The sequence below is a fragment of the Pipra filicauda genome, unplaced genomic scaffold (genome assembly GCF_003945595.2).
Source record: "Pipra filicauda isolate LSUMZ 115617 unplaced genomic scaffold, ASM394559v2 scaffold106_size2291244_pilon, whole genome shotgun sequence".
Classification (NCBI taxonomy): Eukaryota; Metazoa; Chordata; class Aves; order Passeriformes; family Pipridae; genus Pipra; species Pipra filicauda.
The window spans coordinates 140,122-153,078 of NW_024103507.1; the positions used below are offsets into that span (position 1 = coordinate 140,122).

The window sequence follows — 12,957 nt, forward strand, 5'->3', positions numbered from 1 at the left end:
CACTGAAGTCCCTTACATATGTGTGTGCCTCACAACCATGACTACTAACTTAATCAAACAATTTTTATATAAAGATGTTAAAACATATAGAAAAGTGTTGAGAGAAAGGCAGTCTTTTGGTAATTTGGGGTTGGGGTTTTTTTTTGGACCAGAGTCTGACCTAAAGCACACTGTGGCAGCAGGGTCTTTCCTCAGTACTCTTTGGACCGGACCCTTAAAATATTTTCACAGTAGTATCACTACCATATTACATGATTGCTTCTTTGCACCCTGCACTCTGTTGGAAGGTATTCAAAACAAGCCCAAATTTATACCAAAACATTTGCCATGTGTTTCAGATAATGTATAATAAACTTTGAACACAACATAGCAGATTTAATGGCCAACATTTCCTTTTAAACTCACTTATCTTTCTCCCTCCCACTTCACTCTCACATCCCTGCACCCTCACACTTTTTCTGACAGCATTGCTTTAGTACCTTCAAAAAAATAGCCTCAGCCAGTGAAGCAAATACAATCACCTTATGAGGTGTGACTAACTTTGAGTGCAGACTTTGTCCTTTGCTGCTCTTTACAGATGACACAGGAGCCCTTGTTGGCCCTGTAGCTGGGAGTGAGCAAGTGAAACAGAAACATGGCATTTGTCAGCTTTTTGGTCCCCTGCTTTGTGATAGGCATTGATATTGCTTTCTCTTGCCAGAGTGCTGTCGACTTCGTGGGTGCCAGTTCTCCAGGAGACATCGTTATTGGAGGCTTGTTTGCAGTTCATAGCGAAATGCTGCATCCGGAAGATCCCATCAAGCCAGTAATTCAGAACTGTGCCAGGTGAGTAATACTGGAAATTACATATCTAGCAAAGAAGAGGTCGCTGAAATTGGGCATGTAACTCTTACATTAAGGTGAACAAATTCTGGCCCTTTTGCTTTTCTTAGTCCTTAAAAATACCTCGGACATCACACAAAATTCACATAAATTAATACAGGGTGATAAAGCATGGCCAAGTTACAGTAAAAAATACTGTGGCTGCCTGAGGAATGGAATGAGCATTTGATCCTATTTCAGTCTTCATAGATAATCTAGTAATCTTGGAGGTTTGTGCTGAACAATCATTTAATTTCCATGGAATTGCTAATTTGCTATAGGAGTGAAGGACTCTGTTGTGCAGCTTATCATTTTTTGTTAAGAAGTTGAACCCACATGATTTGACATGTTCTGACACATTTTACCTAAGCCCATAGTCAAGTATGCCTCCCACCTCACAGGGCACCTACAATAGTACCTTGCAGACGGCATTGTAATTATTTTTATAATTACTGTAATTATTACTCTCTGAATTATAATCATGGTATTATGTTACATGATAGACTACATATAAACACCATGTGATGAAGGTATTCAGGTTCAGAGTGTGCACCAGAATATTTATTTTGTTGGGCTCCAAATCCTGCTGTGCTTGAAACATCCATTTTTCTGGAATGCATGAGAAGGAAACCTGGTGAAGAACTTCGTTTTAAGTATAACAAAGCTTTCCTAAGCCCAGGAATCCCAAATATGCATTTTGTTTAATTTAAATACAGGTTCACATCCTCAAATTTTATTTGAATTTTGCATGCATCTTAATCCCACATCTGAATCTAATAATCAGATAGACATGCAGGCATCCATTTGGATTTACAAACAAAATGTTGATAAAGTTGATAATTTTGTCAGTCTTCCCTTATTTGTCTACAGAGTCATAAATTGTCTCAGGTCCATCTGAAATTTAAGTTAGTTCACAAGATTTGTAAACTTTAGAAAAGTTTGACTGAGAGTAGGGTTGGTTATAGTACAGACATTTTTTGCTAGCAGAATTCTGATTAAGCATCTGATTTAACATCCACTGGAGATGAGGGAAATAGCTGTACTAACTTTTGCAGGTCTAGGTAGGATTTTGGAAACATCAATGCAATCACTAGAGACTTCCTTTTCTTTGCTTGATGCATTTGGTGAAAGCAAATACTTTTTTTAAAAGGCTTACTGGACAGATGTAATAAATTGGAATTTTTTAACTGACATTGACAGATACTTCTCAAAGATATTACTTGCAAATTTTCATGTAGCATGAAAATTAAATTTTTAGTCCCCTTTTTTTCAGAAAAACACTTTTTTTTTTTTCCAGGCATATATTATGTTTTGTGTTCATTTTCCTTAATCTCCCATTAGGTGAGATAAAAATACATGGTTTCTAATCTTTTGTACACTAAAACCCAAGAAAATCACACAAAACTTACTACCCATAATTTCTTCTCAATAGTTGTCAAATTCTAAGGGAGATGCTCAAAACTGACTTTGCTTCAACCTTGTTTCCAGCAATGTTTTTCTAAAAAATACCTCCTGTGTTTCCTGACAGCTTTGAAATTCAAGTTTTCCTTCAGACACTTGCAATGATACATGCTATTGAAACAATCAACAATTCAACGCTGTTATCTGGAGTTACTCTGGGCTACGAGATATATGACACGTGTGCAGAAGTTACAAAAGCCATGGCATCTGCTCTGAGGTTTCTGTCAAAATTCAATTCTTCTGAGGATGCTGTAGAGTTCAAGTGTAACTACTCAAACTATATCCCGAGAATTAAGGCAGTCATTGGAGCCAGCTACTCGGAGGTGTCGATGGCAGTTTCAAGGCTGTTGGCTTTGCAACTAATCCCACAGGTAGGTTTTAGGGAATTGAATTATTTTGAACAGAGGTTCAAATTTACCTGAGAATAAAGCTGCATTTCTGATCATAGGAATTGCAAGAGCCACGTGTTTACTACAGGGCAGGATTTGGCTCAATCTAAGGACATCAGGAGGGGTGGACTTCAGCTCCAAATGGAGGACTTGATTCACTTGCCAAAACAAAAGCAGTAAGGGATATTTTATATGCCTGAGGCACATGCATCCAAGTGCTCTTTCAGGGTGATGCTGGGCTCTTGTCAGCCTGGCGTTGCCATTAGTCAGTCCTGTTTGTGCCAGTTACTCCAATGTACCTTGGATGACACTCTAGGACTTTGGTCAGGCAGCAAAATTGCAGCTGCCACGTCTAGTCTGGCAGGTGGTGAATATGACAATACTCAATCTCAAACTGAAAAAAAAAAAAAAAAGAGGGACTAAGTCAAATCTAGACAGAAATCTGGGAATTCTTTTCTGCCCAAGAGAAATTAATTATTAGAGTCAGATAAAACTATGGACAGAAAAGTGAGGAAGGCTGCTATAAAACACAGATTTACTCCTGTTACTCCTCAAGCAGTAGAAGAGAAAGAACACAACCATTTAGATCCACACAGTCATTCCAGAAGCGTTGTTCTTCATTTCTGACCTCTCTAGGAGTAGTACTGCCCCACACTTGTGCCTTGGCCAGTGCTTATGTTCCTGCTTTCACCATTGTAAAAGAGTAAGGGTCAAAGCTGGGACCAACATGAAAAAAGCAGATAACTTCCACACCATCCTGTCTTGCACTTTGGTTTTTGTGAATTGATATAAATTAACTCTGCAAAGTAGCAACATAGTAACCAAACACTTGGAAAAGACGTAAAATCTGAACCAAAGATAACTTCTAACTGAATCTTCTCCTCTGCAATGGTAGGAAGTAATTCTGACCTTCAACGCCACCACAGGAGCTATAGTAAGTACGAAAACTGAAGTGCCACACTTGAACATAACTAAAAGGCAAGTGGTATGAAACAAACCTGCATTAGGGCATAGATGGAAAATGGGACCCAGCAGATTTTTCTTATCAATAGCATCTGCGATCTTCTGACACCCGTAAGATTTGGTATCACCTCCAGGCAGGTGACTCTTATTTTGGAAAGCTCAGATTTATTTTTTAAGAACCATCAAGCAACGTAGGGGGAAAAGTTCCATCAAACAAATAGAGAAGGATTAAAACTAGAAAGATTGGAATAGCAATGTTCAATTTATGTTTTTCTAGCTACATTCACAAGAAAAAGATAGTAAACATTTTGTACAAAAGAATTAGAGCATTCTGTACTATTTGTTAGTCTTTGTTTTTCTGGGAGATTCTTCAAACAGATTTAATGATTCTTTTAACATATATAATAATTAAATGTTGGAAAGAGTATATGTATATGGATAAACCATACTAACACACTCAATGATAGAAAAATACTGCAATATATAAAAGCACTAGGAATTTGAATAGTAACTCAAAAAATAGTTAATGCTTCCAGTGTTTTAACTATTGTTTTGAATAGTATGTTGATAGTATCTGAACAGAGTAAACCAAAATCTTTATACCATCATAACTGTCATATCCATTTTGAAAGGTTTTGTTCTCTGCCTTCACTGAATTATGCTGATAAGGACGAAAAAAAGTGGAACCGGTACTGGACACAAGTCTGAATCCTAAGAGCAGGGAGAGGGAACTTGTCCCATTTGGCTGTAGCTTGTTGATGCTCACTCACAGGAAGAAGGGAGGCTGGGTCAGGCTGGAAAAAAGAGCAATTGTGGCAGCTTTGGATCTCTTGGGGGAGACCAACTCTGTAACTGAATTGTTCGCTCTTCCTAGGTCAGTCCTGCATCATCAGCTGAAATCCTCAGTGACAAAATCAGGTTTCCTTCTTTCTTCAGGACTATCCCCAGTGATTTTCATCAGACAAGAGCAATGACCCACTTGATCTGTGAATCTGGGTGGAACTGGATTGGAGTAATAGCCACTGATGATGACAATGGGCGGTTCGCTCTGGAGAGCTTTGGGGTCCAGGCCATGGCAAACAACGTTTGCATAGCTTTTAAAGAAATGTTGCCAGCCTATCTCTCTGACAGCACCTTTCACACCAAAGTTGATCATGCAATTGAGAAGATTGTCAAGGAAACAAGAGTAAATGTTATTGTGGTCTTTATGAGACAGTTCCATGTGCTCAAATTATTTAAGAAGGCAATTGAGAGGAACGTTAATAAAATCTGGATTGCAAGTGATAACTGGTCAGCTGCAGTCAAAATCAGTACAATTCCCAATATCAGACAGCTGGGAACCATTGTGGGATTTGGATTTAAAAGTGGAGATATGTCCTCATTCCAAAACTTTCTGAGAAATCTTCATGAAAAGCCCACTAAAAACAACAAGTTTTTACGTGAATATATTATGCTTTTGTCAGTTTGTGCAAATTTGGAATATCACGATTTTCAAACATGCATTTCAAACCAGTCCCAGGATGATCTACTGGAAGATGTTGAGAATAAACACCAGATCTGGAGAGATGATTTTTTGAATGCTAACATTGAACCAGGATTTATCCAAAGTACTACACTTGCAGTCTATGCCATAGCTCATGCCATTAAAGGACAATGCAAAAACAGAAACTGCAAGGATCCCTCTGCCTTCACTCCCTGGGAGGTAAGATGTTAACTTTTTCAGGTCTTATAATCTCTGCCTAACTTTCACCTAATTTTTTGCTCCCACATTCCTGGATTTTCTAGCTCGGTCCTTTTACTAAATGACATTTTATTCCTCCTCCTGCCAGAGCAGCAGTATCTAGCTGCTGCAGTGATAACTACACTCCAGTTTTGTCTCCCTTTTTTTGGCTTATGTGTTCTGCTGTAGATATAGATAGCTACTGGATGGTGGTAACTGCATAACCACCACCTCCTCCTTGATGAGTACAATAACAATGGCTGTAAATATGTGATTCCACAAGTGGAGAAGGGATCTTTAGCTTCCGGGCTTCATTAACTACCCTAACACTTCTTCCATCACCTCCAAAGAGCACATAGAGTAGGTACCAGCTCGAATGAAGGCTCCATTCTGTAGGCTTCTTGACAGAACATCTTGCTAGCTACTCATGTAGGATAAAATAAATTTTGTGTAGTCACTCTACAGTTGACTTATCAGCTCTTCAGCTACTAGTAGTTGGTCCTGTTGCTGTAAACCACTACGTGTAATACACATCTATGAGTGCTTTTGAGAGATGGGGATACTGCTGGATAGGAACATTCACCAAAGAGTTTCAATTTTCCTCTCTCTCTCTCACCGTTGTATCTGTTTTGTCTTAATTCAAGTATTTTCCTCTATAATTAATTTCTACTTGAAACTGAAAATGCAACACATTTTCAGTTTCATTTTGATTCATACTGAATTGACTGGTTGGAAAATTAGACATAATCTTTAAGATAGGTTAGGTACTCATTATCACACTCAACTGGGTGGGAAAAGAAGAGGAAAAATCAGACAAGTAAACCTGACCTGACCTTTTACCCAAGAACCTGCTTGGGAGTATTCACTTTTACACACTTTTACTCAGAGGATTAAACAAATGTTAATTTAAAAGTCAAACAACCACTCTGACTTGCTCTGACCTCTTATCCTAGGTCAGGGCAGGTCAAACCAAGATAGGGGATTTGAAAAAAACCAACACCAACAAACCAACCAACCAACAACCCAGTAACAATTGGACTCTCACATGAATTTGTAAATGCAAATGAGACAAATTCAGGACTGCTCTGTAGGAATGCAACTTTATGGAGCTGTATTTACATCATTGTTAAGCCAAATCCCAAACCATCAAAATTAAAAATCCTTTTAAGTTGTTAAACACTTGTGAAGAAAACTGAAAGCAATAATTATTTTCCTTGTGTTGTTTTCATTACATACTTCTTCTACACTACATTTAAACTTTCTAGAAAGGGATTTATGTATATAGATAAAGCTTAGGATCCAAATAATCCATATCACACATCTTTATATACAGAGAAACAATAGAGTGATTGGTGTTACAGACTGCACAAAAATAATCATCAGTTACATCAAAATATTGCTAAAAATAGAGCTTCCATCTGAAACCCTAGATATATTCAAAAAGCTCTGGTGTCCTCGTATTGCTAGAGAAATTGGAAAAGTAAAGATGAGAAATATTAAAAGACAAGTCTGAGTATGTACAATCAAAAGAAATCCTATTCAGTTCCACACAACTATGCAGCATCCAAATTGAATGCACTACTGGTTAGAAACACACTGGTTCTTCATAAGTTATACAAACTCTCAAAAAAATTAGATTATACATGAAATAATGGCATATTATATACACCAGATGTGTTACACATATTTGACAAAGCCTATTGAGGCAGTATACCTTTCAGCATGTTTGTTAAATGCTACGAATGTTACAAATGGATCCATGTAAGAGCATGACTTTCAAAAGCAATTGAACTCAGCCTTTCACAAAACATTAAATTTTTTCCTTGTCAGTTAATCCCTGTTGCCAAAAAGTCATTAGGCCTGCAAAATAATAGAACCTTTGTTTTGATTAAGAACCACGGTAGCAAATGGAAGTTCTTCAACGATATCCCTATGAATTGAGAGTGGGTTATATCTGCCTTAACCTGCTCTTTCTATATTCACAGAGACCTTTTTGATCTGGCTGTTTGTGAGTAGGGAGGCAGAAATTTTACCCTGTTGAACAGAATGGATTGCAATATGAAGCTGGACAATTGCCTTATCAAGCATTCTTATTTTGGTATTTCCTATGACCTATCAAATATGGCCTTGCGGTTTATTGCCGTTGTGCCATTGATCTCTTCATCTGAGCAAACTGGCACATATTGTTCATTCAACAGTTCTGAGTCTCCCCTTGCCATACACAAATTCAGTCAGAGTCACATCTGAGAAAAATGCTAGATATTTCCAGACATACTGGGGGAATTTACTCTGGAAGAAAGTGTTGCCCAGATTGCCTCTGATGACAGTAAAGTGATAGCAGGAGTACCACTCACCCTTGTTCTTTACAAAAAGGGGAGTGTCAAAGGACCATTAGCTCTTGCAAGCAAAAATATTTTTTCTCCTAACATTATACCAAAATTTCCATGGCTGCAAAAGAATACTAATCTGAGTATTTGTGCACACTGCATAGAGTTAGGAAATTATTAATTTTTTATTAATAGATTTTTTAAGGTCAACAGGATTGTCTGTATATGTAATTCTGTAAACAGCTATAAAGATGAATTTAGATTTTAATACTTTTCTTAGTCCTAAAAGCATTTCTTTTTAACTTGATTTTACCATACAAATGTTAAATTACTCAGTTCGTCACACTGACATGATACTGATGTATGTTATCATTTCTTATACTTATGTGCAGCTCCTTGAAGAACTTAAAAAAGTTGTATTCATTGATGATGATAAAGAAGTCAAGTTTGACTCCAATGGAGATATGAGCACCAGTTATGATGTACTTCTTTGGAAAGAAATCGATGGCCACATGGAAATCACCACTGTGGCAGAATATGATGCAGAGAAAGGTGACTTTATCTTTGAGGATGAAGAGAAAAAAAAAGATTTTCTAGATTTAAAGGTAATTTTTAATTTATTGACATAACGTGAAATTTGATTCATATGATTTCTTCTCCCTCCGGCATTTGCAACTGAATGTGTCAGCCAGAAATCTCTCTTGTAGTTTAATGTTCTCCTTTAAGAGTGAAGAATCCTTTTGGAGTATATTTGATCACTTTCATGCATCCTGAGATGCATATTAGCCTGTGAGCATCAATTTAAAATTTATTTATTTCTCTAGAATGCTCCTAGAAGGCTTCCTAAGATGAGAAGCTATGTCTGTCCTAGGGATGCCACTCAAGAATCTTGAAAAGGGATCTTAAAATAAGAAATGACTGTGTACAAAAAAAACCCCTCTCTAATTAACCACAATTTTTTTTCCCCTTTTTTACATGAAGACTCATATCTATTGAGTTTATTGTTTAAAAAGAAAAGAAGATGCTTTGTTGTTTATTTGGTCCTGTTAGAGCTGGGGTCATCATGGCTACATGAGTAGGTGGTGCCATTCGTAGCCCCAGCACTGGTGTACACAGAACTAGTGTGTGGTCCTGGACAGTTCCAACTGGATAATCTGTTATCTGTGCATGGCTGGAGGTCTGAGTTCATGATGCAGCTCCCCACTAATTGGACAAGGAGAGACTGCTTTACCAAGTGGGTTGAATTCTAGTCTCAGCATGTGAACTCAGTTGAGGACAGAAGAAAACCTCAAATCTTGCCCCTCTTTGTGGTGCAAGCAAACGTTCAACATAACTTTCAGATTCCCTTAAAATATGGATGATACCAAAAAAAAAAAGAAACAACCCCACAGTACAAATTGCAGCATTACTGGAGGTTTATATTAATGTTTTTTTAGAGATTTTGTTTGTTTGTTTTTTATTCTTTGCACACTGCAGAAAGTTCAGTCAACATGTTCCCAGCACTGCAGGCCAGGCCAGATGAAAAAGGTTACGGAAAGTCCACATACATGCTGCTATGAGTGTGTTTACTGCCCAGAAAACCATTACAGCAATCTAACAGGTAAAGAATTGTGATCCAAATAAAAGTTTATTTAGACATCAGTACAATTGTTCTGTTTATATATAATGTGCCTTGACAACCTTGGGTTTAACTTTGGAAGGGGATTTAAATATTTGTTTATGAACAGTTTCCCGTAAAACTTGCTATAAATGCTTTTTAGGAGACCAAACTTAAAGCAGTTAGATTGGCCAGCTAACTAGCGTTATCCTTTGCTAGGATGGAAATTCTGGCTGATTTATCAGTGAGACTGACTCTCATTAAAATAGAGTCTTGCCTCCCTGTCTTTCCATAGTACACCCAGTCCAATAAGGAAGAATTTCTTTACTGTGAGGGTGGTGAGAGACTGGAACAGGTTGCCCAGAGAAGTTGTTGTGGATGCCCCCTCTTTGGAAGTGTTCAAGGGCAGGTTGGATGGAGCTACCTGATGTAGTGGAAGGTGTCCCTGCCTCTGGCAGGGGTGGTTGTAACTAGATGGTCTTTTAAGGTCCCTTCCAACCCAAACTCTTCTATGAGCCTATGCATCTATGAAGTTCAAGCGTTATGTATTTTGCTTACCAGAATTGTACAGTAATATTTTCTAGTATCAAATCTGATGTGTACTTTACCAGTGGTTCATTTATAGGTTTAAGCAAAAATTTTTAAAGCAGAAAATTAAATATGGAGGAGAGAGATGGAATTAAGAAAACTGTGGTGCTTTGTACTTTTAATATCCTGAGAGCAGAAGGAAATTAAATTTTACCTTCTTATTCAATTAGCTGTGAAATGTCTCCATATCAGAGGACAAGAATTTCAAAGCAAAAGCACCTTTCAAATCATAAACTAAAGCAATGTTTCTTCTTGTTATTGTATTTCAAAAGCTATCTGTAATGAGCATGTAGGGGTGTCTTCTTGTCAAAATAGACAAATAAAAGAAAAATAGTTCAAATTTTTTGCAAGAGAATTGATTATTTATTGTTCAGGTTTTAGTAAAAGTTTTCCTGTCCAGAGCTCTGGCCAGGTCACATATTGCTAGTCAGTGATGACCAAGACAATTTTAGAACCCTGGTCATTCTCCCTGTCCTCTCCCTGTCCCTGGCTGCAGGAAACCCTTGCTCCCAGCTGGCAGGCAGTTCTGTCAGTGCCACCGCAGCCACCGCAGCTCTGCAGCTCCTCCACCTGGACGGCGACAGCAGCAGTCAGATGCAGTCAGACACGTCTTTTCCTCTTAGTAGCCCTTCCCACGTTGCTCCTGTATCTCAAGGCCGATAAAACACTTCGCAGTTTATTTACTTTGTGTTCTTAAATGATCTTCCTTTTTTCTTCCAGATATGGATTACTGCTACCGATGTAACAACAAAACCTACTGGGCTCCCATCAACAGTACCACATGCTACAAAAAGACAATCTATTTCCTCACCTGGACTGACTGGTTTGCTGTTTTCCTCCTCCTTCTGTCTGCTTTCGGGGTTGTGTTAGTTTTGTCAATTTGTGTAATATTTACTAAAAACTTGAACACACCAGTTGTAAAGGCATCTGGTGGTCTGACTGTCTGCTATATTATTCTCTTCAGTCACTTCTTAATTTTTTTGAGCACCATCTTCTTCATAGATGTACCCACAGAATTCAAATGTAAAACTAGGCAAGCACTCTTTGGCATAAGTTTTACACTCTGCATTTCATGTATTTTAATGAAGTCACTAAAAATTTTACTAGCCTTCAGCTTTGATCCCAAGCTTCAGAATTTCCTGAAATGCATGTATAAACCTATTCCCACTGTAGCCACCTGCACTGGAATTCAAGTTATCATTTGTACCTTCTGGCTAATATTTAGGACACCTTTTGTAACCCAAAATTTCTCAATCCCAAGAGTAATAATTCTGGAGTGCAATGAGGGGTCTATTGTAGCTTTTGGGATTATGCTGGGCTACATCGCCGCTCTAGCCTTTATTTGCTTCATATTTGCCTTTAAAGGTAGGAAATTGCCAGAGAACTACAATGAAGCTAAATTCATCACTTTTGGCATGCTAATTTACTTCATAGCATGGATTGTATTTATCCCTGTCTATGCAACTACATTTGGCAAATACTTACCAGCAGTGGAAATCATCGTTGTTTTAATATCCAATTACGGAATCCTCTGCTGCACTTTTCTTCCAAAGTGCTATATCATCATTTACAAGCAAGAAACAAACACAAAATCTGCCTTTCTCAAAATGGTTTACACGTATTCCTCTAAAAGTGCAGGTAGTGTTACTGTTAGTCAGGTTTCTTTGGATTCAAAGTCTTCTAGCTTCCGAGCTCCTATCTCAGACTCGTGTAAAACTGACAAAAACTCTGTGAATGGAAACTGCCAGTTCCAAGTGCCAGGGCAGCCACTAATAAAAGGCAAGGTTCTTCCTAAAAATGCTGCCAGGAAAAGAGTCTCCAGCATATGACTGGCCAGTGGTCAAGTACCGGAAGATAAAAAGCCATCTTAGAGAGCTATTTATCTCTCAGATCTCTTTTCTTTTGGCATCCCCAAGGAGAGCAGGACATGTGAAAACTCTTGTTCTCCTGTACTTAAGCAGTTATCCATTACCAAATCTGAGAGGCTTTCCTGGCTCTGAGAGTCCAGTCCTTGCTCCTGCAGGGACCTGTGGGAACCTATTCTGCAATCTCCCTTCCTCAAGTGAGACAGAAGAATCACAAAAATATTATTTCTTACAGTCACATAGGTGGGACCACATGAGTTTACTCCACTTCTTTTGCCTCTGATACACAATTCTTTAAGGAGCTATTCTTCTCATCTGGCCCCATTTCACAGATCAAAGAGAACCTTGTCCCAGCCTTTGTTTGCTAGGCTAAACAAGCCGAGTCCTTTAGTCTCCACTTTTAAGATAGGCTTTCCATTCTTCTGAACTTCCAAATGTAACCTTTTTCAGCTGGTATCAGTGAATCTCTTTTTTTTCCTCCCCAGAATTGCACGCCTTATTCCAGATGAGTGCTGCAGTAACCTTTAAAGTTCCTTGTATTTATCAGGATGGTAATGAACTAGAGACAGGTCTATAAAAGAATTAAAGAATTTCTCGGGAGCTCTGTAGTTATACATATGTTCATCTACGTTTTTTCTCCATACTCAGAGGAAATACGCTGATTCATCTCGTGCACCTCCTCTGATGCATGAAAAGGGAGCCTACTGTGTTTGTCCCCAGATGTCCTCTTAGTTGAGAGTGTAAGGACAATGTGTAATGTCAAAACTTAAAACCACTTATTGATTCCTCTCATTAGGATAAATAGTGTAATTACCAGTATCAGCATGAGTACATCCTGGGAATTTTGGGGGGTTGTATACAAGTTAAAAAAATCTGATTTTCAATAAGAACATGCCAATGCACCATTACAGTACATAGAAATAGCACAAGATTGAACTGGCATGATCTGCATTGGATGAGTCTCTGCTCTGTAGCAACATGAGCACAGCTGTGCTGTACCTTCTGCATGAGAGACAAAAGGCAAATTCAGAGAAGGAGGAACTCTTCTGTCAGGGTAATGGTACCACAGAGCTTTTTCAGATTCTAAACAGCAGAGCTACACTGTCAGTCCGGGACCAGGAAAAATACTTTTCCATATTCTGGAAGCCTGAAACATATTTTAACTTCTGTGAGATGTTACTGTGAA

The 12,957-nt window shown here is 38.2% G+C and overlaps 1 protein-coding gene across 1 annotated transcript; it reads left to right on the plus strand.

Moving 5' to 3' along the window:
- The first annotated feature begins 601 nt into the window (after positions 1 to 601).
- On the plus strand, positions 602 to 12,246 carry GPRC6A (G protein-coupled receptor class C group 6 member A). The gene is made up of 6 exons (XM_027745363.2): positions 602 to 825; positions 2,390 to 2,693; positions 4,549 to 5,376; positions 8,114 to 8,326; positions 9,198 to 9,321; positions 10,627 to 12,246. Exons 1-6 carry the CDS (start codon positions 635 to 637, stop codon positions 11,733 to 11,735), a joined length of 2,769 nt encoding a protein of 922 aa, XP_027601164.1. The 5' UTR covers positions 602 to 634; the 3' UTR covers positions 11,736 to 12,246.
- The last annotated feature ends 711 nt before the right edge of the window (positions 12,247 to 12,957 follow it).

Bases quoted from the DNA above. Each gene is read 5' to 3' on its own strand.
- GPRC6A (XM_027745363.2), top strand. From the start codon at position 635: ATGGCATTTGTCAGCTTTTTGGTCCCCTGCTTTGTGATAGGCATTGAT. The intron at 826-2,389 runs GTGAGTAATACT...GTTTCCTGACAG, and splicing joins GTAATTCAGAACTGTGCCAG to CTTTGAAATTCAAGTTTTCC. The intron at 8,327-9,197 runs GTAATTTTTAAT...TGCACACTGCAG, and splicing joins AAGATTTTCTAGATTTAAAG to AAAGTTCAGTCAACATGTTC.